The sequence below is a fragment of the Hemicordylus capensis genome, chromosome 3 (assembly GCF_027244095.1).
Source record: "Hemicordylus capensis ecotype Gifberg chromosome 3, rHemCap1.1.pri, whole genome shotgun sequence".
Lineage (NCBI taxonomy): Eukaryota > Metazoa > Chordata > Lepidosauria > Squamata > Cordylidae > Hemicordylus > Hemicordylus capensis.
In genome coordinates this window covers 269,730,931-269,758,426 of record NC_069659.1, presented here as the reverse complement: position 1 = coordinate 269,758,426, position 27,496 = coordinate 269,730,931, and the positions used below count along the sequence as shown (strand labels likewise).

The 27,496-nt window shown below is 41.6% G+C and overlaps 1 protein-coding gene across 7 annotated transcripts in view; it reads right to left on the bottom strand.

The window, feature by feature from the left end:
- SHTN1 (shootin 1) overlaps window positions 1–27,496 on the bottom strand; it is a 163,389-nt gene that overhangs the window by 58,100 nt on the left and 77,793 nt on the right. For 6 of the 7 annotated variants that reach the window (XR_008318771.1, XR_008318770.1, XM_053305439.1 and 3 more), the window contains 5 exons: window positions 24,711–24,805; window positions 18,089–18,257; window positions 16,464–16,561; window positions 11,975–12,056; window positions 3,671–3,765 (listed from right to left, as the gene is read on the bottom strand). Coding sequence is in view for 5 of the 7 variants with exons in the window: in XM_053305439.1 (XP_053161414.1) it covers window positions 3,671–3,765; window positions 11,975–12,056; window positions 16,464–16,561; window positions 18,089–18,257; window positions 24,711–24,805 (539 nt within the window). In the remaining 2 variants the exon portion in view is untranslated. The remainder of the gene's footprint in view (window positions 1–3,670; window positions 3,766–11,974; window positions 12,057–16,463; window positions 16,562–18,088; window positions 18,258–24,710; window positions 24,806–27,496) is intronic. The other variant, XM_053305440.1, reaches the window with a different exon arrangement.

The window sequence follows — 27,496 nt, the reverse complement described above, 5'->3', positions numbered from 1 at the left end:
TGTCATACACAGGAATTGGGTGAGGTCAGGGGACAATTACTTTGGCCTTTAGAATCTTAAAACTCTCACCTGCAGAGCACAATGCAGGATTCAACTTACTGGAGGGAAAAGGGCTTGTTGCAAAGTTATTCCATATTTCTAGCAGAATGTTTAGAAAATCAAGATTTTAAAAAGTAAATTGCACTGGCTTAAATACAGAACAGCATCCCACTGATCCAAGAGTTCTGTACATGCCTGGCTCTTGGATTGTTTCCACACTGCTAAAAAGCTCGGAGAGGCTCCGTCACTATTAAGTTTTACGTCATCGTTGTAATGGCAAGCCTCCCATTGGCGATAATAGGAGGCTCATTGCTGCAGTCATGATGCAATTCCTTGTATCAACAGAGAGTCTGTAAGCTTTTCAGCAGCATAGGTGTACTTTTGGGAGGTACAGAATGGGTGTGCATGCCTGCTCTTTGACTGTATGTAAGCCACTATCTTTCTCTTTTACCATAACCAACCTTAATTAAAATAATCACTGATTGTTTTAAGAGTTGGCTTACATTGAGTTAATGAAGATTAGCTGTGAGTTTTCTTGAAAATTTCTTGAAAAATAAAGCTGGGGATCCATGTTAGGGTTAGCACAGGGCAACTTCGAATCCCCATTATTTCCTAGGGTGGAAATATAAAAAATCAGTTTTAAAAAACACCATTAAAAATCATCCAAGTGCCCCACTGCCCTGAAATTCGGGTGGTAGGCAGCAGACATGGGAACCTACCCACCACCCGACTTTGGTGCCCCTAGGGCCTTTATAACTGGTCCAAATCAAATCAAATCCAAATAGAATCTGGGATTATTGGGGTGGGGGAGGGGGCAGATTCTGACACAAAACAAATCAGGGATGATTTGATTCGGGCATAAATCAAATAGAAACAAATCTATTCTTGCACATCCCTAATAAATAGTTTAAAAGATAATCTTAATGTGGCGATTATCTCCGTGTTATAACAAAAATGTTCACATACTTCAGATGGGGCAACAATTCCAATTAGGTGCTAAAGTACCAAACCAAGAGTATGGGAAGTTACCACTGGAAGGTCTATAGCTCAATGGCATCACATTCAGCCTATGAGCTTTTGAGCTTATGCATCTTTTCTATGCCCTAAGACACTCTGTTCCTCCAAGATTATATGTATGCTTTGAGATAAACTTGCTAAGCCAACAAGAGAATGGTATTATTCAATGTCACCTGATATCTGCTTTCCCAAAAGTACCAATGTGACTTCTAGTATCACAGAAGGAAAGTACAGAAGGTTTACTGGCTGGATATGATTACATTCTACTGAAGACTACTGATGATAAAGAAGTTCAGATTCTTCTGAAATGCTATGCAAGACAGATGCCTTCAAAACTGCAGCCACTGTGCTTCTGCAACAATTTTTCAAAGCAAGCACTGGTCTTGCTAAGTTATCTTTTGTGTCACAATGACACATACCTATTTGAACAGGGGGCATTCTTTCCCAATCCCTTAAGTGCTGAAGACAAGATCCTTCATTGTTAATCAGCTGTTAATCTTTGAATCCAATGGAAGAGTCTTCCCAGTGGCCTTCAACAAGGCCCTGGAGCATAAGCACATATCAGTGTCAACAGTCTTGACTCTTCTCTTCCTTCAGTACAAGATAAAGACTCACTCTGCTGGAATTAGTTCCTGAACAATGCTTGGCACATTTGATACAGCAATACATACCTGAATGCACATGATTTAGTCATGAAGAAACCAAACCTTTAACAGGACGAATCAAGAGGACAGTCACATTATTAGTGTTCCAGAGGAAGCGCACCCAAAAGCACAAAATAGGGGCTAAAGAGCCTAGCTTTGGGCATCTACAAAAAGTCTTTTGGAATTATTGTTCTCATTTAATAAAAAAATGAAATCTACATTTAATTCAAAATACTAAAATGAATACTGATATGAATGTATTTATTCATTTACTATAAGCAGTTTTAATTTGCCTAGGTACTACAGTATACTTTCTATGAAACACACACTTTTAGTTAACAAATACCAGTCTTGAGGTGCAGCAATGCCATATGCAGTAGGGCAGGCCGGCTCAACTTAGGCCCCCCACCTGTTTTTGGACTACAACTCCCTAAATTCTCAGCCACAGTGGCCAATAGCCAGGGATTATGGGAGTGGTAGGCCAGCATCTGCAGGAGGGCCGAAGTTGAGCAGCCCTGCGGCTCCAGCCAAAGAAGCTCATAGAGAAGACTGTGGTATAGTGGTGCTGGACTAGAAGTGGAATGACCCAGGTTCAAATTCCTACACAGCCATAAATCTCACTGGGCGAAATTAAGACCCTCAGCCTAATCTACCTCGCAAAGTTGTTGTGAGGATGAAGTATTATTATTATTATTTACATTTTATATCCCGCTCTTCCTCCAAGGAGCCCAGAGCAGTGTACTACATACTTAAGTTTCCCCTCACAACAACCCTGTGAAGTAGGTTAGGCTGAGAGAGAAGTGACTGGTCCAGAGTCACCCAGCTAGTATCAAGGCTGAATGGGGATTTGAACTTGGGTCTCCCTGGTCCTAGTCCAGCACTCTAACCACTACACCACACTGGCTCCCTAGTAGGCAGGGGTGCCAGAATAGGACTCCAAAGTGCCAGACCAATATGGCCAAGATCACATTTCTACTCTAGTCCAGTAAGAGAGAAAGATAGAGAAACTGCAAAAATGAACATAACAAAGCAATAATTTTCTGCAGAAGGTTAAAGAAATAGTTATAGTCATACATAAACTGAAAGCCCCAAGCCCTAACCTCCTGATCACGGAAGTGTCTGCCATCACAGATACTGTATTTGCTCCTTTGCTGCTGTAATCATGAGTGGCGTGCTGCAGAGGTGAGTGGCGGGGATGGGGCAGCACTTCTGGCCTCGCTTTAGTCACTCTATGTGAATACAGTCATCCCTCGCCTATCGCAGTTTCCCCAATCATAGATTTGAGTATCTGTAACTAGGAAATTGTGACCACCCTTGTCAACCACGACCTGAGTATCTGCGGTTTGGTGATTAAAAATTGGGGGTGTGGTGTGGTCCGGGGATGATTTTTGGTGGATTGGGGGGTCATTCCCAGGGAGACATTTTAGGGCATCAGGGGGCGATTCTTTCAATTTTTTACTTTGTTTTGGGTCCTTTGCGACCGCAATTCCCCTAACCCCATTTGCCATTGAAACCAATGGCTTGTCTACCATGAATTCACCAACCGTGAGGGTTTCCAGGAACGGAACCCTTGTGGTTGGCAAGGGATGACTGTACAGTATCTTTTAGCATATTGTACATAAATGTTTCAAGACACAAATGGTCCTTTCACCAGGGAAATCTATAGCAAGCTGGGGGGCGGAATCAATCACACCAGATAAATATACTATTTACAAATATTACAATTATAATAAACATAATTTATTTTGATTGGATGCATGAGTGAAGGATGAGTAAAATATCTGTCTCTGCACCCTTCTATGGACTGCTGGCATCCTGGGCACATTTCAAGAGTATGGCAGGATTGGAAAGAGTACTAGTACCTCCTACAATACAGAAAACCACCCTTCCTTTAATCTTGTCCATGATCACTTCAACATATACCTCTTCTAGGCCATTATTTCAGCTATAGAATCTAGTCATTTACTTACCTCTTGCGCAAATGATTCTGCTCTCTTCCGCAGATTTTTCTCCAAATCAAAGTTTACTTGGAGTTCTTCATATTCTTCTACTGCCAGTACAGACACTGTTTAAAGCAAAACAAACAACAAAGCAAGCAAACAAACAGAAAACACCACAACACACATAGCAACAGGCACAGAGAAACAACAACTGATTAGGGAGGAAAATAAAAATGACGCTCGTTTCATCAGGCCACAGAACAGAATGAGACAAACCATGGCTGTGGGCAGTTAGAACATTTTTAGAATGATTCCCCCCACACACTTCTATAGTGGCTCAAGATAAATTCCTGCTTTGAGAGCTAAATGTGCATAGTGAAGGATGTGGGGAGGTTTGCTTTGAAAGTCTTGCTGGAGGAGGGGAGCCTGTTTGGTACTTTTTAAAAAAAGGAGATGGTGTTGTAAACTGTACAGAGACAGAAGTCGGGGCAGTTACAAATGTGATAGATAAATAAATAAATAATAAAGATAAGTGCCAAGGAGAGGCTAGCTCTAATGCTGAAGAAGGAAACTGAACTCTCTTCAGTGAAAAATTGTTTCTTACAATAAAGGAACATAATTTTGAAATCAGACAGCATTGCTGGGAAGTGGGATATGGTAGCCTTGCATGGTCTTGTAAGACCACATATGCAATATATATGCATATCTCCCGAAATGTACTTTTAAAATTAAGCACACTCAGAAAGCTGTTGCAAAATTGCTCTGGGTTGGGTGGGTCTATGTGACAGCTATAATGATGTCACAGGCATGAGCCAACAGACACCCATAACAGTTGTACACATAACTGATCTGACATGAAAAACCATGCCAAAAATCTGGAAAACTAATTTGAGCAAGGCCTGCAATGGAACACAAAAAATATATGTATGAATGATGAGCACCAATGGCACTATCATTATCTTGAAATTGTTGTATGTACACAGCCTTAGTTAAGCCCCATCTCCCCACCAAATATTTATTTTATTTATATACCACCCTTCCAAAAATGGCTCTGGGTGGTTCACAACAACAACAACAACAACAAATTAAAATCAATTAACAATTAAAATCTAAACTAAACCAATTAAAAATTAAATTCATTCAAACATTAAAATAATTTAAAACCACCATTAAAATTTAAAACCATAGATCTAATTAAAAGCCTGGATGAACAAACGTATCTTCAGTGCCTTTTAAAAGTTGCCAGAGATGGGGAGGCTCTTATTTCAACAGGGAGCAGATGCAGCAACAGAGAAGGCCTATTCTCAAGTAGCTGCCAAATGAGTTGGCGGCAGCCGCAGGTGAACCTCTCTGGATGATCTTAACAGGCGGTGGGGCTCATGATGATGAAGATGTTCTCTTAAATACCCAAGGCCTAATCTGTTTAGGGCTTTATAGGTAATGACCAGCCTTTAATTCTGCCCAGAAACGTATCAGCAGCCAGCCAGTGTAGATCTTTCAACACAGGAGTAATATGGTCCCTCCTAGATGACTCAGAGACCTGGCTGCCGCATTCTGAACCAACTGCAGTCTCTGGACTATGTACAAAGGCAGCCCCACATAGAGTGCATTGCAGTAATCCAGCCTTGAAGTTACCTGCATATGTACCATTCTGAGGTCATTCATCTCAAGAAACAGACACAGAAAATGTACAATTTTGAGGTCATTCATCTCAAGAAATGGATGCAGCTGGCATATCAGCCGAAGCTGATAAAAAGCACCTCTGGCCACCGCCTCAGCCTGGGACACCAGGAAGAGGTTTGGATCCAGAAGCACCCTCAGACTGTGCACCTGTTCCTTCCAGGGGAGCATGACCCCATCCAGAACCGGCAGATCAAAATTGTCTCCTGAATTCTGACCCTGCACAATAAGTAACTCCGTCTTATCTGAATTCAGCCTCAGTTTGTTATCCCTCATCCAGTTCATTACTGCCTCCAGGCAGGCATTTAGGGAAATTATGCATTCTTCTGATGAGTCTGACATGGAGAAATAGATTTGGGTGTCATCAGCATATTGATAATACCCTGCACCAAATCCCCTGATGATCTTTCCTAGAGGTTTAATGTAGATGTTAAACAACATTGGAGATAATATGGAGCCCTGAGGAACAGCATAAGCAAGTTCAGATTTGGAAGAACAACAGTCTCCAAGAGAAACCATCTGGAATCTGCCCATGAGGTAGGAGTGGAACCACTGCAAGGCAGTGCTTCCCATCCCCAACCCCCGCAGGCATTCCAGAAGGATGCAATGGTGAACAGTATCAAAAGCCACTGAGAGATCCAAAAGGATCAACAGAGTCACATTCCTTCTGTAAATTCCCAGTTGGAGATTATCCATCAGGCCAACCAAGACAGTCTTCACCCCATAGCCCGCCTGAAAGCCAGTTTAAAATGGGTCTATATCAGGCTTCCCCAACCTGCGGCCCTCCATCTGTTGCTGAACTACAACTCCCAGCATACCCAGCAACAATAAATGTGGCTAGGGATACTGGGAGTTGAAGTTCAGCAACATCTGGAGGGCCACAGGTTGGAGAAGCCTGGTCTAAATAATCAGTTTCCTCTAAGACCACCTGGAGCTGGGAGGCCACCACCTTCTCAATCACCTTGCCCAGCCATGGAAGGTTGGAGACAGGCCTGTAGTTGCTTAACTCTGAGGGATCCAAGGCAGGTTTCTTCAGACGTGGTCTAATGATTGCCTTTAACCATCTTTAACATCTTTAACCATCTGCTCTATATGAAGAATTATATTCTCACTGGGCTGGAAGTTACAAGGTAACTATCTTTTTCAGCCTCGTGTCCTAAGGCAGGACCCATTAATTAAGCCATAACTATACTGTATATCAGTGCAGGTGTGTAAAAAGCCAGGCAGCCGCATAGAGATAGAACTGCTACTCGGTGAAACAACCAGGAACTTTTGGTTCTCTCCCCCCCCACCCCACCCCCCATTTAACCCATCACATGACACAAATGAAGATTTTATATGATCATTTAAAAACATAAGGAGGCTGTTCACACGAGCAGCCCCACCCAGGCTTGGGCAGCCCTACCTGCTTGTGTGAAGCGCTGGGATCAAGGTCAATCCCAGCGCTGCCTTCCCATGTAGCCCGACCTTACCCAGATACAGAGTTGCATGCAGCCCAAGCAAACACAGAGCTGGGCACCTAAAGTGCCCAACTTGCGGGGAAATCCCTCAATGTACCACACTCCTTGCACGTTACATTAAGGAATACCTGGAAGCCAGGCTTCATTTTCCTGGCCTCCGGAGATCCACACTGCTCAGAGCAGTATGGGTCATGTAGGCGCACAAGCTGCGCACCACACAGCAGATCATCGATCATCTGGGCGAGGGGAGGGGGGAGATAGGTTCGACCCTGCCTTCCCCCTTGCCCATCCTCTCTAATCCAGAAACAGTTGTGCGAATCACTTTACTGGCTCTGATTTAAGTGTGTGTGTGTATGTGTGTGTGTGTGTGTATACAGTAGCCAAGTTTTTCCCAAGAAACTCCAAGCACAATACTGATAGTGATCTATTTGCAGGGAGAGGAGAACAGAAGCAACCGACTCCAGCCCTTTGTTCCCAGCTCCCAAATAGAGTTAGTCATTTATTGCAGCTGATCAGAGGGGAGCTTCTAATATACAGCTCTGGTTGCTAACTTTGTCCAGGAACCACATGCACATCACTTATTTGCTCAGCTCATTTGCTCACCCAGTTAGAAGACAGGCAGAGAAGGCTGCTTTCACATGTGCATGCCTTTGTTGTACTGGAGCATAAGTGTACATAAAGAAAATAGATGTTTACAACCAAGTTTATAATACAGATATATGAGTAGGGGAAAGATTGGCTGAAACTCCCCATTCATGTGCAGTCGTGGAGCCACCCGAACGGCAGCCTGGGTCCGGCCCCACTCGACAGCCCCCTCCAGTTATGCCCCTTGCATGTGATGACACATGCATGGGGGCATGGCTCGGGCTCTAGAGGAGCCACGCCCCAGGGTCCCGAGAGCCCCAAGCAAACTCCTGAGAGCCCTGAGAGATATTGTACATGTTTTTTTTGGTATTATTATTATTATTATTATTATTATTAATTGTTATTTTATTATTATTGTAATATTGTAAATAATAATGTTATTACTATTATTGTTATTGTAAATTATTATTGTTTTGTAAACCACCCAGAGAACTTGTGTTTTGGGCGGTATAGAAATGTATTGAATGAATGAATGAATGAATGAATTATTCTGCCCACACAACTCAAATGGGGCCTGTGAGCAATAGCAATAAACTCATTAAATCTCTTAAAGATTGCTTGCAGGCCCTGATCTTATGATATAGTTCAACTCTAAGAGTCAGTTTTGAGAATAATGAAAGAATCTCAAAGTCTATACTCAGTAAATCCGATTTGCCTTTGGAAGCACTCCTTCACCAGAAGCAAAGCAAACTAAAGCACAATACTCTTTGCAATGTGAATTAACAAGGTCATTCACATGATCAAAAACTGTGTTCTAGTCAGGTGTGGGGGCTATGTGTGCTCCCAATTTTCAGTTCTGTGGAAGCAAGGGAGGAGGAAAACTTGGGTAGAAGTGACTGTATGGAAGGTAGGAGGGAAACCTGGGTAGCTTTTCCTCCTACCTTGCTTCTACATAGGCTTTCCTGATACCTTGCTTCCACACAACCAAAAATTGGGAGCACACACAGCTCTGAAACCTGTATAAAACACAGTATTTGATAGTGTGAATGACCTCAACAACTGGTAAGAGTGAGCCAATTCTCAACTTGTAATTTGGAAGGAAAGTCATGACAATGAGGAAGATAAAAAGTGGAATTTTGGGCAGAATCTCTTAGGTTGGTCCCTAATGGTAAAGACTCACCTCAAAATCCTATTAAATGGATCTGAAATAAGGCACAACTGGAACTGATTTGATTGACCTGGTCTCATTAGTCCATTCTTTAAGCAGCCCCAGCGAAAGGAAGCCAGAAGACTTGCTATCAGTGTGATGGAGCAAATTATTTGAACCTATCTCATTTGTCTTTTTTTGCAGATGAGGTAGACATTTCTGCAGGTCATGTGCTCTCTATGAATCATTTGCCTGGGCCCCTGAACAGCAATCCATAGCCTTGCTTGCATTTTACCACCTGTACCTTGGTAAAATTGATCCTGAACCTGTCTTCTGTTTGCCCAGTGCTCAATTCTGCTCTAGATCCTTTTAGCCCTGACCACACAGACAACACTCATACCCTGCTAGCCCAAAGACAGGAAATGCAGGAGGTTACATCATGCTTTGTTATTAGTCAAAGAAGACTAATATAGTGGCAGTACTAGGATAAAACTTGTAATGGCAAAGTAGTTTCTAGGGGGGCAAGAGCTCTGAGCAGACATTATTCAAAGTAGGGATGCTGTACTAATTTGCAGTGTTCCCAAGAACGCTGGAAGCCCCACACCTGTGCTGATACATTCTGAAACCCTCTCTCCAGCTATCAACACTCACAGCATTTGTCTGGAGACAAATACTGAATGCAAGGAGAGATCCTCCAAATGATTTGGAACACTGGGATTGAACCCTGCATCATGGGGAGTATCTCTATTCATATACAGCATCTGTCTCTTCAGACAAATGCTGCAAGTGTAGAGAGTGGGCTTTCAGAGTGTATCAGTACAGGGGCTTCCATGTTTACTCTTACTTATGTAAAGCATTTCCACTTTCTATAACTTCTGAACAGAGCTAAGTGCTGTTTTGCATGTGAGCTAGTATGGACATAATGCTGAAAGCAGCTCTAGTTTCTTCTGCAGCCATCTGTCAATCATAGTCAACAGGTCAGGGCAGGACAAAGGTAGCACTGTCTTATAGCTCTGCGTGATTCACATCAGCCAATGCCATGGGAGTACAGACAGCATGTATAGACAAGAGATGCCATCTTTCTGATCGCATGCATGGTTCAAATTTTATTTTATTTTAGTACATTTATATACCGCCCTATACAAAAAAGTCCCTGGGCGGTTCACAAGAGAACAGTAGGGCTGAAAATATAACTGCAAGAGTTTATATCCTCCTTGACATACTAATAAATTTTTCAGGCCATAATAAAAGGTCATTGTGGCAGGGATTGGTTGAAGATGTAGTCCAACATCTGGGAACCCAAGTTTATATATATTTATTTATATACGGCCATTTGTCCAGAGAACCCAGGGCAATTAACAAGACAAAAACAATAACATTTCAACAAATACAACCTAAAAATAAAACACACAGCTAAAATTAAAAAGAGAACAGAGGGCACTGGCCAAAAGCCTAAACAAGGAGGACAGTCTTCACTTTCCTTCTGAAGGCTGGGAGACAAGGAGTCATGAGGGTCTCAGCTGCAAGCCAATTCCACAGCCTGGGAACCATCACTGAGAATGGGCCTTGGAAGGTGTTTGCACATACAGCAGAACTGTCCCAGCCAATCTAGTCAGGTGGATAGATTCAGTTGGGAGCAAGCAGTCCCTAAAGTACCTGGGGCCCAAGTTGTTTAAGGCTTTAAAGGTAACTAGCTGGGCCGGGCGCAGAGCATCTGTGCCTCTGGCTGGCTCACCCACCGCGGCTGCCCGTTTCTCCCCCCCACCGGCTCCCACTGGCGTGTCGATTTCTAGCCAGCCAGCCTGCTTCTTCTCCCCCCTGCCCACTTCTGTGCCCCCCTCACTTTCTGGATGGTGGTTCGGCTGGGCCACTTCTTCTCCCCCCCTTTCTCCCCCCCCTTTCTGCCCCCACTTTCTGACTGGCGGGCTGACCAGAAAGCCAGCCCGCCACCTCCTCCTGCCTGCCTGCCCACTCCAGGCACTGGCCACCTCCTCCCGGAGGCTGGGCCTACCTGCTGCCACCTCCTCTGCTTCTTCCTTGTGGTTGGGCTGCCGCCGCCTCCTCCTCCTCTTCCTGGTGGCTGGCCCAGCCCACCACCACCTCCTGCTCCCAGCGGCTGCACCGGCCCATTGCCTCAGCCGGCCCACCGCCGCCTCCTCCTCCTCCTGATGGTCAGGTCAGCCTGCCGCCACCTCCTGCTCCCCGCTATTTTCTCCCCCTATTTTCTGTCCCTGTCGCTACCCAGGCAGCTGCTCGCAAACTCTCACAAGAACTGCCACGCATGGGATTAGCGGCAGGTATGTTTACGAGAATTAGATAGATAGATAGACAGACAGATAGATAGATAGATGACAGATAGAAGATATCCAGCACCTTGAATTGTACCAGGAAACAGACTGGCAGCAGTGCAGTGCCTTCAAGTCTGGAGTAATAAGTTAGAGAACTCCTGCACTTTTTGTCACTTGGTTTCCGAACATGAATAGGACAAAAGCTTGCTCTTGTTGGGCTCCTTTCTGGGCTGTTTAATGTAACCATGTAAAAGGCCCAACCATCTTCTTGCTCTTGTACTATTTTGTTATTACCACCTGCAACATTCATAATAAAACATGACCCTAGAAGGGAAGATCAATTTCAGTCTTCTAGTGAGTTTCAGGAGACCATAATTCAATGTCTAATTTTATCTAGATTTTCTGATTTGATCAAACAAACAAGGTTGTTGTTTTTTTGGTATTTGATGGTTCTTACCGTTTAACTGATTTTAAGGGTTTTAACAAGGTTTTTATGGAGATTTATTATATTTTAACTTTTGTAAACCACCTTAGGATGCGTTATGAAAGGTGGTATAAAAATCGAATAAAATAAAACAAACCTCTTTTGTACCAGAGTTCCATTTCTGTAGGTGAAAGCACAACCTTTCTGATAGCCTTAAACATAGAGCACTTCTTTACATTTGCCATAAAGATGTCACTGAACAAGGCATCTCTGCAGCTACCAATTCCTATTTCAGCCATAACATCTGAAAATACTTACCACATGAATCACGGCCATTATATTGCACATCGCAACACTCCCACAAACAGCCACCAGGAACACAGAGTAGAGGTGTAGAAATTCACACATGATGGCAACTGTCCATGTTGTAAGTGGTTCTAGACATTATGGCCTGGTCAGAGATCACTTGTCACAGGAAGGCTACTTTTTGGCAGCATCTTCATGGTAATGACGAGTTCTGCTCTGGCCCTTAAAATCTGTGATTACTTTATACAGTTGTTTCGTGATTTGGGATGATTTATCATTTCAGTTTTTGATCCCATCATTTCATTAATGCATAGATAGTTCTAAAACACAGTAGTACTACAACACAGTTTTCAAAAATGAAGATAGTACTACAACACAGTTTTCAAAAATGATGAAACTGAAAAAGCAAACAGGAGAAAGAGAAGATGGAGCACCCATACATACCTCGATTACATTTTTCTAACATTTTCTGTTTTTCATTAATTTTTGCTGTCAGAACTGCATTTTCTTCCTTCACTTTATTCACCTGGAAAAACAGGGAACACAACATGTGGTGAATAACACAGCAATAATCAGGAAAACCAAAAGACTTAACAAGAGGGAAGGAGTCGCACTGTATGAGATTTGGCTATAGGTCTATCTAATGCCCAAGTCAACATGCAAAAATTAGATTTCAGTAGAAGTTGGCCATCTAAGTTCTAAGCATAGGTGTTCTGAACTGTTTTTGCTGGTAAAATCTTTTGCTAGAAGATATTCCACATCCCCTTTCTTGCTAACAGTGCAGTCCTAAGCATTGTTACTTGGACATGTCCCACTGATTTCAGTGGCTGACATGATGTGCAACATTATGGAGCCGTAAAACTGTATCCAAGGGCTGCTGCAGAATCCTAAGGAAGCTCCAACCCTGTTAAGAATGGGAGGTCACACAAGCAGAAATTCTGCAGTTTCCCCAATTGCCATGGAAAACAATGGAAGTGCTGCTTACACTACTGCCCATTCTTAACAGCATTGGGGCCGCTTTAGGAGTCTGCAGGAGTTACACCTCCATAATGATGAGCATTATGTCAGCCAGTAAAATTTGCTTCCCAATATGTTAGCACGGGATTCCAGCCAAAATTACATTGTAGCAGCTATAAATTTTAATTTAAGTGCTTTATTTAGCAACAGTGGGTTAAGAATGGTTCTGCTACTTTTTGAGCCATTGCAAATAAATAAGTAGAATTTCAAGTAGTAAGACCAACATACATGTAGATAAGGCCCTGGCTATAGTGCTGGTCAGTAAGATAACATAAAAACAAGAACATAAGAACAGCACTGCTGGCCTATCTAGCCAAGCATACTGTTTCACACAGTGGCCCACCAGATGCCTCTGAGAAACCTACAGGCAAGAGCTGAGGGCATGCCCTCTCTCTTGCTGCTGCTCCCCTGCAACTGGTATTGAGGCAACTTGTCTCTGAGGCTAGAGGTAGCCCAGACCAGTAGCCACTGATAGACATATCCTCCATGAAGCTGTCCAAGCCCCTTTTAACATCATCCAAGCTAGTGTCCATCACCACATCCTGAGGCAGAGAATTCCATAGGTTAGTAATGCATTGTGTGAAAAAGTACTTCCTCTTTTTGGCCCTAAATTTCCCAACCTTCAGTTTCATGGGATGGCCCCTGGTTCAAGTGTTGTGAGAAAGGGGGTAAAATAATCTCTGTCCACCCTCTACTCCATGCATAATTTTATATACCTCAATCATGTCTCCCTGTAGTCACCACTTTCCCAAATTAAAGAGCCCCAGATGCTGTAGCCTTGCCTCATAAGGAAGGTGTTCCAGGCCCCTGATAATCTTGGTTGCCCTCTTCTGCACCTTTTCCAGTTCTACAACATCATTCTTAAGATATGGTGACCAAAGCTGTACGCAGCACTCCAGATGTGGCTGCACCATATTTTGCATAAGGGTATTAAGATATTAGCATTTTTATTTTCAATCCCCTTCCTAATGATCCCTAGCATGGAACTGGCCTTTTTCACAGCTGCCACACACTGAGTCGACACTTTCAACGAGCTGCGCACCACAACCCCAAGATCTTTTTCCTGGTCAGTCGCTGACAGATCAAACCCCATCAGTCTATATGTGAAGCTGGGGTTTTTTTGCCCAAATATGAATTAGTTTACTCTTGCTTACATTGAAACATGCCATTTTGTTGCCCATTTCCCAAGTGTAGAGAAATCCTTTTGGAGCTCCTCATGATTTGTTTTGGATTTCACTACCCTAAATAGTTTGTCATCTGCAAATCTGGCGACTAAATAAGAAGTTGTTTACCCCAACTTCTAGTTAATGAGAAAATGTTAGTGAGAAAAAGTTAATGAGAACAGGTCCCAGTACAGATCTCTTTGGGACCCCACCTACTTCCATTGTGAAAACCATCCATTTATTCCTATCCTACCCTCTGTTTCCTGTCCTTCAACCAGTTACCAAACCACACATGAACTTGTCCCCTTATACCATGACTTCTAAGTTTACTCAAGAGCCTTTGGTGGGGAACTCTGTTAAAACATTTATGAAAGTTTTATGAAAGAAAATACAATGTCAACTGGATCATCTTTATCCACATGCCTGTTGATACTCTCAAAGAAATCCAAAAGGTTAGTGAGGCAAGACTTGCCCTTGCAGAAGCCTTGCTGGTTCTCCTTCAGCAAGGCTTGATCTTCTTTATGTTTAAGAATTTTGTCAAGTATGCATTCAATCAGTTTAACCAGTACATAAATTAAGCTAACTGGCCAGTAATTTCCCAGATACTCCCTGGATTCTTTTTTGAAAATTGGAATTAAATTAGTACTATCTAGTCCTCTGGAACAGAGTCTGATTGTAAGAGAAAGTTACATATTTTTGCCAGCGGATTAGCAATTTCACATTTGAGTTCTTTCAGAACTCTTGGGTGGATGCCATCTGGCCCTGGTGATTTGTTAAATTTTAGTTTTTCAAGACAATTTAGAATATCCTCTCTCGACACCTCAAATTGGCCCAGTTCTTCAGCCTCCAAGCCTGAGAAGCTCTTTTCCAGAGCAGGTATATTCCGCAGTGAAGACAGGTGCAAAGAACTCAGCTTCTCTGCAAGCTCCTTCTCCTCCTTAATAATCCCTTTCATGCCCTCATCATCATCCCTCATCAGCAGGGATTCTCAACGTTGGGTCCCATGATGTTATTGGACAACAACTCCCATAATCCTCAGCCCCAGTGGCCTTTGGTTGGGGATTATGGGAGCTGAAGTCCAATAACATCTGGGGACTCAACACTGAGAATCCCTGATCTAAGGGTCCAATCGCCTCCCTGGCAGGTTTTCTGTTTCTGATATATTTAAAGAAGTTTTTGTTATTCCTCTTGACACTTCTAACTATATACTCATCAAACTCTCTTTTTGCATCTCTTATCGTCTCCTTGCATTTCTTTTGCCAGAGTTTATGTTGCTTTCTGTTCTCTTCACTTGGGCAGGACTTCCATTTTCTAAAGCAGGCATCCCCAAACTGCGGCCCTCCAGATGTTGCTGAACTACAACTTCCAGCATATCCAGCCACAAAAAATTGTGTCTAGGGATGCTGGGAGTTGTAGTTCAGCAACATCTGGAGGGCCGCAGTTTGGGGATGCCTGTTCTAAACAAAGTCTTATTCCCTTTTATAGCTTTCCTGACTCTACTTGTTAGTCATGCTGGCATCCTCCTGAACTTGGTGGTACCTTTCCTTTTCCTTGGTATGCATCCCAACTTATTTTCTATTATGGTTTTAAATAAGTTCCATGCTATCTGGAATGATTTGACCCCACTGACTTTCCCTTTCAGCTTCCTATGCACCAGTCTCCTCATTTCTGAGAAGTTTTCTCTTTTGAAGTCCAACACATCAGTGTTGGACTTCTTTGGCAACGCTCCACTCACATATAAACTGAAATGGATCACACGATGATCACTGTTCCCGAGTGGTTCCACAACTCTGACACCTCGTACCAAGTACTGGGCAGCACTCAGGATTAAGTCCAAGTTTGCCTTCTCTCTGTTTGGCTCTGCGACCAACTGTTCTAAGGCACAGTCATTTAGCAAGTCTAGATATTTGGCCTCTCTGTCAATAGCTGCACATGAATTTGCCCAGGGTATGTGAGGGAATTCAAGGCACCCATTATTACAGCTTTGTCTCTCTTTAACGCCTTTCTGGCATTGATATACAATGACCTATACACCGAGTCTCTTACCTGTGTCGGCATGTGCTAATTCCCTTACTGTCACTTAACCTTTTTGACCAGCTGTCATGTGCATGCTCTACTCCTGGTTCTACTCTGTCCCCTTCTGGTTTATCTGAAACATTTGCACCCTTGCACCTTAGGGGATTTTGCTTGCCGAAGCAGATACCATCCAGTTCCTGTCGGCAATCCCTCAGGTGTCATTTTAAAAGACAATAACATCATACAGCATGATTTCTTCTTCTTTAAAGTAACAGTGTTCTTGCATAATGCACCCTGCCCCTTCCTGGTTATTAGGGGACAAATTTGCTGGTGATTAGTGGTCAAATGATAGTCTTCATATAGGGCCCCAAAATCCAGTAGCTGGGCCTGGTAAGAGGGGGGAGTCCTCCCTAAACTCTATAGAAGTCTCAGTGCATAACCTTAATTCTGTGGTTTCACTGGAGGCTAGTTTGTCATAGATCAGAGGAAAGCATTTGAATTCCTAAATGCTAGTACAAATAATTGTGTACCATATTGCTCTTTCTGGATGCCTGCAGATAATTCAGCTAAGAAATGGCCTCAACTGTTTTAAACAAAGCAGCTCACTGTGTTAGTAAGTCTGTAGGATTAGTAGCATTCCATTAATTTCACACAGTGGACTGTAATAAATCAAAAACTAGGCACAAAAAGTGCAGACCACACTCACCGACTCCATACTAACCCATCATAATACTTACATCTACAATTTGTTCTGCAAATTTGCTCCTCAGGTTTTCCAGCTCAATGGTTGTGGTCTTCTTTTCCTCCTGAAGAGAGATAATTTGACCTCGCAGATCTGCATTTTCAAGAGCAGTGGTTGTGGGGGGCATTCATTTTTCATTTGAGACAAAAACACATACTGTAAGCATAGAACGAAATACACTGGCAGAAAAGCTGAACTATCGGTCATCAACAGATCCTTAAATTATTAAGAATGCAGGTACTTTACTTGTGGATCCAATTACAGGTTGCTTTATCAGTTAGTTTGCCTTGTCTAGTTCTTTGTCTTAGTTTGATTTTCATTCTGAAGAATCCATACTCCAAAAGGCCATATATTTTTATCACATTTATTTGCTCCTGGCAAGGGCCAAAGGCACACAGTCATGCTACAAGGCTCGAGATTTTTAATCTTTCTCTTTTGCAACTAAGAATTTTGGCCTTATGGTCCCCTACATCAAGACCAGGATGTAAGTAGGAATGATTTTTGTATATTTTATTTTCATCCGTTTTTTATTTTTGTCTGTAAACTCTATTCCTTTATTTTTACTGTAATAAACCAAACTGTTCACTAGGGGTGTGCACAAATTAAGATTCGACACGTGATTTGGAACACATCCCCTGCATCTTTAACACAGAGGGGAGCAGGTACATACCTCCTCTTCTGCTGCTGTCCGCCACTTCCTGAATTGGCGGTGCTCCTCCCAACTACCTTCACGTGTTGGCAGTGCTCTCTCCCAGCTGCCCCCACACGATGTCAGCATGCACATGGCCTCCGCGCACACATGACAGCCATGTGGAGACAGCTGGGGAAGAGCGCTGCCAACACGTGAAGATATCTGGGAGGAGCGCCACCAATTCAGGAAGTGATGGCCAGCGGCAGAAGTGCAGGTATGTACCTGCTGTCCTCTGTGTTAAAAGGTGCCAGGGATGTGTCCAAATCACATGTCAAATCGCAATTCGTGCACATCCCTACTTTTTACCTTTTTTTTTTTTTAACCTATACTACTAGACTGTGCTGGGTTTTATAACATGTTCACCCTACTCACACTTGCTTCAGTTACATGCTATGCACATGTTCTGGGATTTGGGGGTGTTTCCCTTAGGCTTCAGGGAATACCCATATTTGCACACCTGAAAGCACACATTCCCCCAAGTGTTTGGGGCTTCAGGGTGATTAGGGGGCCAACTTGCCTGTGGCAACTAAAACCCTTTCAGGTGTATAGGCTTTAACAACCAAGCTCTTATATGCCAGATTCTCCACACCATGAACTTGGAAAATGTGTATTCATTTCGTGTATTTATTATGTGGAGTAGAGTCTACACATGTAGTACCCCCAAATTTCCAACACTGAAGTAATACCTGTATAGGAAATTAATCATGTTTGATGCAAACTTGAAAATTGTTGACTATTTAAAAACCGGCCAAATATCAGCAAGCTTGAAACCCCCTCAAAACTTTATTTTGTTGAATCAACAATGGTGATATTGCATAACAATTGCATATCCCGTGAGCCATTTACTAATTTCTATGAAACCTGATCTATGTCATTAACTTTCATTTTCTTAGAAGGGTACTCGTATTATTCTACAGACAAGCACATACCTTTTAGTATCTCCTGGCACTGCACTGAGTCACATGCACCAGGAATATCTTCTGTGTCTATGGCTGGATCTTCACCATCAATATTAATTTCTTCAGTAATTATATCTGGGCCCAGTTTTGCCATATACAACATGCTGATTCTTTTCAGGGTCTTGTTTTCTTTATTCAGCTGCAAATGTGGAACATATGCATTGTTGCTAAAAATTGCCTAATATATTATGCTTATCTCTTCTTCTTCTTAAGTGAAATGTGCTAGTTACAGTATAAATGATATTAATTTGAAACATTAAATAAACCAACATAAATGATATTAATTTCAAACAGTGGAAGAAATGCAAGTCAATGGAACATTGTTCTGGAATGTCAAGATGCACCTTTTTTGGAAATTTGAAATGAAAACATTTTTAAAATGCAAGTTGGAAGGCAGGCAATACGTTTACTGAAGGTGGTGCAGTAAGATCACACAGTGGGACTGAGAGTTAAATCACTTTTTAATGTTCCCTCTGCATTGTTTAAAATGTCATAATGGAGTCAGCATCCTGTTTTAAAATGAGATGTCCTATTACTGCATTTATACCATATAAAGGTGAACCGATTTTCTGAACTTCAAAAGGAAAGTTTTATAGAAAGGGGGTCAAAAAGAAAAAGAAAGGTTTCCATGAGGAACTAGAGAAATCAATTTTGAAAAGAGGTCAGCACAACAAGGGACAGAACGGCAATACATTATGCTAGAAAATGTCATTTTGTCTTCTTTTTTTTTAACACATAGTATTCCCTTTGTTTGGTCCAGTATTGCCCCTAGATGCACATTTTCATGAGTAAAAGATTGTTGATTTTGAGGCAGTCATATTGCACAAAATCAAGAATACTAGAGCTTGTATACACATAGGCTCACATTTAAATGCATACTAAAAGTGATAGCACAGAGATGGACATTCTTATCCTAATCATACAGATATACAGAATGTTTCGATGGTGAAACGTTTTGACTCAGTGTTTCAAACTTGAAATGTAAGAGCCTATTTTGAGCTTGGAACAGAACAATCCAATTTCAATCTAAATATTTCAGAGGCCTGTTTTTCCCTAGCTGATTAGTTTTTCTGACACTGGTTTCTGATTGGCTTGTAATGTCCTTGCTTCTTGGTTGCCTTGTTATCATACAAATCAAGTATTGCTATTGGCAACTGTGCCCCCATTGGCTGGGGGAGGGAGGAAATGGGGGACACACAAAAGGGGGGAATTTCAAAATGTATTCAAAGGGATAGGAAGGCAGAGACAGCCCTTATACTGTACCTCGCTTGAAGAAGAGGATACATCAGGAGAGGAGGAAGGTTGGTTTTATTTTGTGGTTTTCTTTTCTCAGCACTGAGTATAATATGCTGTACTGTTGCTGCTATAACTATTTGGTTTTGCTGGATCTCAGATTGACAAAGGCAGAACTTGGGTGACTGCCTGCTTTCACTGAGTTGTGGTTTGTTTTGTTTATAAGGTAGTGTTGTGGCGAGAAATGGACAGTGGCAGCTTGCTCTCTGTCTGCATAACATTTCTTGATGATTGCTGTGATGAGCTCCATGTCTGGCCTTGAGACTAACTTGTGCTTCACTCACTGCTCTGGTCTGCTTTGCAATCAGCATTACGAGGTGTACTCAGTCAAAATGTGGCTGAAATTGCTCTAGTTTGCCTTATAACTATGCTTGCTGCCAAGTAAGGATGCTGCTGTGGCAGATGCTGCGATGCTAGGAAGTAATGCATGGTCATAATTGTGTGTGAGAGAGCAACTCGTGCCAATGATGTTACTGTAGCACAGGCACTGTGACTGGCAGTGGATTCTGAGTCAGTGATTCTTCTTTGGCCATTTTCAGACTGTGTTCGAAATGTGTATTGTTCTGTGTTGGGAGGGACAGATTCCCTTTTACTATGTGCTTCTGCAGTGTTTTTCAAAGAGGGGTTGGAGAATAAATTGCAAATTGCAATGCAAAACTTGTGTGCATGCACTCTGTAAATGCAGCTAGTACCAGCCCTAGGGAACAATGGGGAAACATGAAACACCCCATTGTTCCCGTGTTGGAACATACATGTAGGAGCTGGAGAGTGAGTGTGTTAGTGTGTGTATTGCCATAGAACCAGGCATGGAATGTTAAGAGGGGGAGGGATTTAAAAAGGAGGATAGTTGGTCAGGAGAAGACAATTGGAGGTAGTTGGAGCTGATTCTTAGGAGTAAGAGGTTGGACAGAGCGTAGCAGAGAGATCGGTTTATGTGATCTGAACCGAAGAGATTTCTTAGGGGGTTGTGTGGAACTTGAATGGTGAATGTGTGGAGACTGTGGAGCCAGCAGTATACTGGTCAGTGCTCTGAAAAGTGGAGGAATGTTAAACCTGCGAATGTAAAAGGTGCCCAGAGGTGATTCCTCCTAGTTACAGACAGGAAGGTCTGGGAAAATTAATTAAGTCTACAAACCAAGTTTTATTTACCTCTGTCCCCGTTATATCACCTCCCTAAATGTTACATTTTCTCAAGAATGAAAAACCACTCAGAGTGTTAAACAGCTGATGTACTTAGCAACTTTGTAGAGAAGTTTATGTGCCCTACCTTGCAGAGATCTTTATTCCAATCAGCTGTAAACAATATATTTATTCTTGCTTTTGTTCCACACTTTCAAGTTTTGTTTCATTTGTACACTGAACATATATGCCTATCCTGCGCTCATGAGGCTATGTAACCAAGGGGTTGAGTATTGAGAGCAGGTTAATAAATAATAAATATATATGGTGGTAGCAAAAGAAGGTAAAAACTGAATAAATTCCCAGAATTTGGAGACTAAGTTGTTATAAAGCAATATAAAAACAAACCACCTCCTTAGACTTGAGAGGGTTCCCCATGGGTAGCTCCTAGGGACACCAAAGTGAGTTGGGTGGCAGGGCATGACGGATGCTACATACTACCCAACTCACAAAAGAAATGGGCAATTAGGCAATTTTTAAAAATTTGTAACCTTTCCCCAAAACCACCATAGGATCCTATGGGGATTTCATGAAAAGGTTAAAAATTGTTTAAAATCACCTGCTTATCAATTTCTTTTGTGGTTTGGAGGTAACACCCATCGTGCCCTACCACCCAACCTACTTTGGTGTCCCGAGGAGTTACCCATGGGGAACAATGGGTTGTTTGGGGTTTCCCCATTGTTCCTTATGGCCAAAACATTCAAAATGTTTTGAGTTGTTTCATCAAAATAGCCGGTTCAACCTCTGTTTTCTACGAAACATTGCGGCTGTTTGCATTTCATTTTGAGTTCAAAACAGAACTCAAAATGTGTTTTGTGCACATCTCTACCTAATTATTTGCACATAGACATCTGATGCTATCATAATGCCATGTTTTTGTGGTGTTTTGAAATATATACCTGCTTGATGCATTACATGTTGGCATAAAGTCTTACAATCAGGACATTATTAACACAGTGCAGTTCTGGGAATGCATACTGAAACCTGAGTGGGCAGGCTGCATTCAGCAGCTAAAACAGAGATGTGCTTCACACTCCTGTAACTTCATGGGAATCGGAATGTGCTGCATAGTGGTTAAACTCTGTTCTAAACTGTTTTGTATTCCAAGATACGCATGAGGCAGCTGCCACAGATCTAATAATGTAGTTCATTGAACACTGTAGTTCAATGAATAGCGAGGGATTAAGAATGGCTGCTCCCCAACAACAAAAATCTGAAAACTCAAAAGCCACACTTGAGGAAGGAAGAATGATAACACTATAAGCTGTGCCAAGTGTGATACCTGACACTCTTATATCATGTAGTACCAGGAGGATTTCTGTCAAAAGAAGAAAGAATAAAACCACCATCAAAAATGGCTCCTCAACAAACTTTATCAGTAAACTCTTCCCAACTTTCATAAGCTCAGTTGTAGATTAAGCCCAGAAGCACAGCTCCCATCAACTTCTCTATCCCTGAACTCTCAACGTCTACTCATAAAGACTCAAAATGTTTCTCTCCTCTCATTATTAGAAGATGCATTTTTAAATTCCTGGGTTACACCATGTGGTACATGAGCCCCATGGACATGGATTCAGCTGTAACTACTGAATCTGTTGGGATGTCATTTCTATTACCTGAAAGATAAGGATGATTATCTATTTCATAGGGAGGTGTTAAAAGATTCAAAGTAAAATGATTGTGGTGGATTTGCCATACATGTGTTACACATATTTATTAACAATACAACATACCGATTTATAAATGGTAATTTTATAGTAAAGTTATGCCATGGTGAAGTTAAATACAGTCTACTGAACAGATACAAATGGCATTTTGCACATCGGCAATACAATCCAGACATCCATGGAGCTCAATGTGCCCAAGAAGCTGTGTGGCAGAACCTGCTGCTGCTTCCTCTTCAGGATGAAAAAATGCTCCATGAGCATGATGAGGATTCTCAGGCCACTTGTGGAGTCCTCCCTGATCATTGAAAAGAACAGAGCAACTCCAGAGCATTTGGAGCATTGGGTATGCAAGTTATATCAAGAACAGTAAACGTGCCCTTCATTAGAACAAAACAAAGCAGCATTTGGGGTTTGTTTTTATTTGTCTTGTTCTAAGGAAGGACACATTTATTGTTTATATAGCTAAAAAAAATGCTACTTGGTGGTTGGCTTATGAGATTATAGAAAACCTGGGAGAAAGGGAAATGGTGCATACACTTCTGTTTTCTGTTCCTTATGCTTTTCTATTTCATCCAAAATAGTACTTTTAAAATATCACCTCCCATAGGGAGATGTGCAAGATTACAGTAGTACAAGGACAGTTTGCACATCTCCTATAGGTATACAAGAGTTGTATATTGAATTATGTTTGTGGAGCATTAGGCACTTGTGCTTCTTTCCCTCATGTGTCACAATTTCTGAAGTCCTAGTATATAGTAACAAGAGACAGGTCTTGACCCCCACTCTCCTCCTCCAGCACAGATCCTCAGTCATGATTCATGAAAGTGGCAGATCTTTCCAGTCACCACAAGCTAGTTCCGTGAAGTGCTTTTTACTTCTAAAGATCTGTACAGAAAATGTGAGAAACTCTGCCTAGCTTGGCCACTATGTGTTAAGGGGTGAGTCAGCTTTGACAGGGCAGCCCAAGTGGAAGATGCTAGTCTTTTAGCTCTCATACTGCATCACTATGTACAAAGAATAGAAAGAAAGGATCATTACATACATACATACAGTCATTTTCTTAGTTATATGTTGATTGACTACCTTATAAATTCTAATATAGTATCATTATGCAAACAATTAAGTAAATACCTCTAGAAAGTACATTGCTAATGCATCTGCATTAAAGAAGATTTCCTGCTGGTGAGATTTCTGCCACATTTGAAGATGTACTTTGGGCAGGGGAGCGGGGTGGGGGGGACAAATGCATAGACGCACACAGGCCAGCCAGCATTGCTAATGAAATTTGGTTCAAAATTGCTGCAATTCATTTTGTGATGAAGTGGCTCAGATGTGTTTTTCACAACCACAAAAAAATAAAAAAAATCACAAAGAGATAAAAACATTCTATAATAATAATAATAATAATAATAATACACTGCTGATGAGATGGAATATAGAAAATTATATACTTGATAAATTCATCAGCCTAGATGCAATCAACAGAGCAGTACAGGTCACCTTTTGCCTGCCCTATGGTTTGCTTTCATAAACAATCACCTGAAATGTAATACTCTAGCTGACTTTTCCGTTTGATTCAGACACTGAAATGCTCATTATTCTTTCATGTCAAAGACATTCAGGACATTTCTAAACTTGTTTATCAGCTAACCCAGATGCATAAAATGGGGGGCTAAAACAAGGGAGCTGTTCCATGAATTACCCTTTTCCTGTCTGAGAATGCGTCTCAATTTTAAAAAGCTTTAAACCTAATCAAACCAGTCCATCTATTTTGGGGGCGGGGGGACTGTGCATTTTTATAAAATAAAATGTCTGTAACGTGTCTTTCATTGTTTGAAATAAAGCAAATGATCTTTTCTGCCTAAAGTAAATACACCTCACATCCTCCCAGCACTTCTGGACTCAGGCAAAACAACTTAGGGCTGCTTCAGAAATGACAACTGTCAGACAGAAAGCTCCTTCATGTAGGAAATAATGTGCAGCCCATATGGAAGAGACTGTCACATTATGATGATTGATCACAAGAGAATTGGGCTGCCTATGGCCTCCCAGCACACATATATGCAACAAAATCTTAATCTTAAAATGTCAATTTGAACAGCGAATGTCCACAATGAAGTACTCTCCATATTGGTATTTGGTCATATATGAAGCAGCATTGGCTCATGATCTGACTCTGAACTGAAAGTGTAGAAAAGTGACTGCACGTGCACAAGTGGTGTCAGGTTAGGCAGGGCTTTGAGCAACCTGTGTGCACAGAATTTGGTACCTATCCTTACCCACAGCTTCTGCTTTCTGCCAAGTCATCCTGAAGAGTTGAGAAAAACTACTGTGTAAATTGAGGAGACTGACTATCCTGAGATAGCTTTTCAGAACTCTGAAAAACCCATTCCAATGAGGTATGGCTTAAGATTACTTGTCCCAAACCAAGAAAAATGTAAATTACTTCTTACCTTAGTAGCTAGAGCTTCTGCACTTTCACGACATGTCTTCTCAATTTCAAGGTGGCTCTGTATGCAACTGACTTCCTCAATAACCATGTGAGAAACTAGAGCATTAGGGAAAAATATTTGATTCATATGGAGCTTAATATGACTCAGGCCTTCCCACACTCCCATTTTTACTCAGTGTACACATCCTATGATTGTGAATATTTACTTGAAAACTTTCACATCAACTACTTTTTAAAGTAGCACTTTGCAAATATTGAGAAAATACATAATAAACTGGAAGAAATATATAATAAACAGGAAAAACCATGAATCCTTAAGACAAAAACTACATTAAAATTGAGAATGATGTAGAATATTTCCAATGTTTTACACATACAAACAAGGTTAACAACCAAATCTATTATGAATATTTACTTGTGAGGAAATCTCACTGTATTCTATAGGGCTTACTTCTACCAGGTAAAAGGGCATATGACTGAAGCCTAAAACTCCTAAGAGAAACTACGCAAAGTTAACACTCTTCTTCCGCATAAGCACTCTGCCTTATTTCTAATTATCTCATCTACCTCTATTCCAAATTTACTTGCCTCCCTCTCAGGATATCATCTCCCTTGCCCCAAAGCACATCTCTTTCAAAACTGATACCTTCTGTTCTCATACCACTAGGGCCTGTGACAGATTTTTGTAGCACCCAGACAAAATCCTCCACTCCTTCTACTACCTACCGCATTGGTGGTTCCCAGGACTACAAGATTACTGGGCAGCAGCAGCACATTTTTAAGGGCCACAGTGGCAGAATTCCCAAATGTCACACTCCCCATTGGGGCCGAGGGCATCCGAGAATTCTAAAATGCTGCCACCAAGGAAATTAAACAAGCTACTGCTGTTTCTGCCTAGTCTTTTAACTTGTCAAATTTTATAAATTTTTATTGTTCTATATTGCATCTATTGTATTAATGTTGTAAGCTGCCCTAAGCAGCAATGTACTGGAGGGGTGGGGTATAATAAAATAAAATAAAATAAAATAAAATAAAATAAAGCCACTAAGGCTAAGTGCTTCTGTCAACAGTAAGCCCCCCAACAAGACTACTGTGGAATGACTTTTCCCCCACTGGAAATCATGGCAAGAGCATTGTACACTGCTGCCCAGAAGTGGTTTAATGTCACTACACTATCGAGGCTACCTTTGAAGTTGTGCAGCAGTCCTCCCATTGGACAACCCCCACCCCAGTAAAATAAAGGATCGCGCTGGGAGAACATCCAGAAAAGACATCAAGACAGGTTCATTCCCCCTTTAAATCCTATGGATTGGAAAATATAATCCAAACTGGCTAAGGTGTACTCTATCCATACTACTCAATTAATAAGATAATATGATAATAATTTATATTAATAATATATTAATATCTGAGATATTAAGAGTCATCCCCATGCCATTTATTACTTTATAGGTGAAAACTAGCACCATGAACTGTGACAGGAAGACAACAAGAAGCTAATGAGTTACTTGTTTGCTATTTGCTAATTATGTTTTAGGTTCTGTCTGCATCTGGTACTGTAGTACCACAGAGATGAAAGCAAGCAACTTTAATCCAGGGATACTGTGAGATGCTAGATGTGTGGTTTCAGCTGGGTCAGGATAACTGCCACATGACACAAGCTTCTCAAATAAAATATAGACTCAGTGAAAGTCTCTAGTATGCCCGGATCAAAAATCACAGAAATGAAAGAGTCAGCCCAACTCCCTGTACTTTGAAAGAGCTTGTCTTGCCTTTGGTCAGCCTGATGCCACCAATTTTGCTCTGTGCCACAAGCCAAGAGCAAATTATGTCATGCCAGTGTTACTTTGGAATGAACTGAGCAACCATGAGGAAACACCAGTGCCACATGCTTCAGTGGGAGCTAAAGAAATAGGATCATGATGATCATCAGCCAATCTGACTTAGGCAAAGAGTCTTCACTCTCCTCTAAATCTGGTGATCAGTTAGGCCCAGAAAGCGAAGGCCATTGGCTCTGATCCACCCAAAGAGAACATATTTATAGCCTTTTAGCATATCCACCTGACACATCTTTTAAGAGTGGTCAGCTAAAAAGGTTAGCTAACCTTTTTTACAGGTTAGGTAACAAGGTAAAACAACAATACAGGACAATACACATTCGGAAACCTGGATGTATCATTCATGCACATGTACTAGAAACCCAGAGTTGGACATGGCCCCCTCTCTGTCCCCATGTGCACATAGGTAGCTACCTTATCCTGAGTCAGACCATTGGTTCATCTAGCTCAGTACTGTCTACTGCAACCAGCTGCAGCTCTCCAGGATTTCAGACAGAAGTCTTTTCCACCTCCACCAGGAGATGTCAAGGATTAAACCTGGGAGTGTCTGCATGCAAAGCACGTGATCTACCACTGTGCTACGGCCCCATTCCCTTGCGTGTACAGTCCTAATAGAAAGCCCAGGGGGAAAAATCTATCACTAACATGGCATGACATTCTTACAGGGGATTTAATTCACTGTCAAAAGGAAAAAAATAATTATTGCTTGCATTTGCCCTTGTCTAAAAATGCATTATTGCTTCATAAAGTTGGCCAAGAAGTGCTGAGAAATATATAAATGGACTCCTTTTATATTCAGTGGTAAGAGGAGACCATTTAACTAGATTTTTCATATGAAATGTAAAGTTTTTTTAAAAGGCCTGATTTACTAGAGATAACTCATGGTTCACTTAAGATTAGTTAACCTGCAATTATGATTAAATTCCAGGAAAGGGGGGGGGGGGATTCT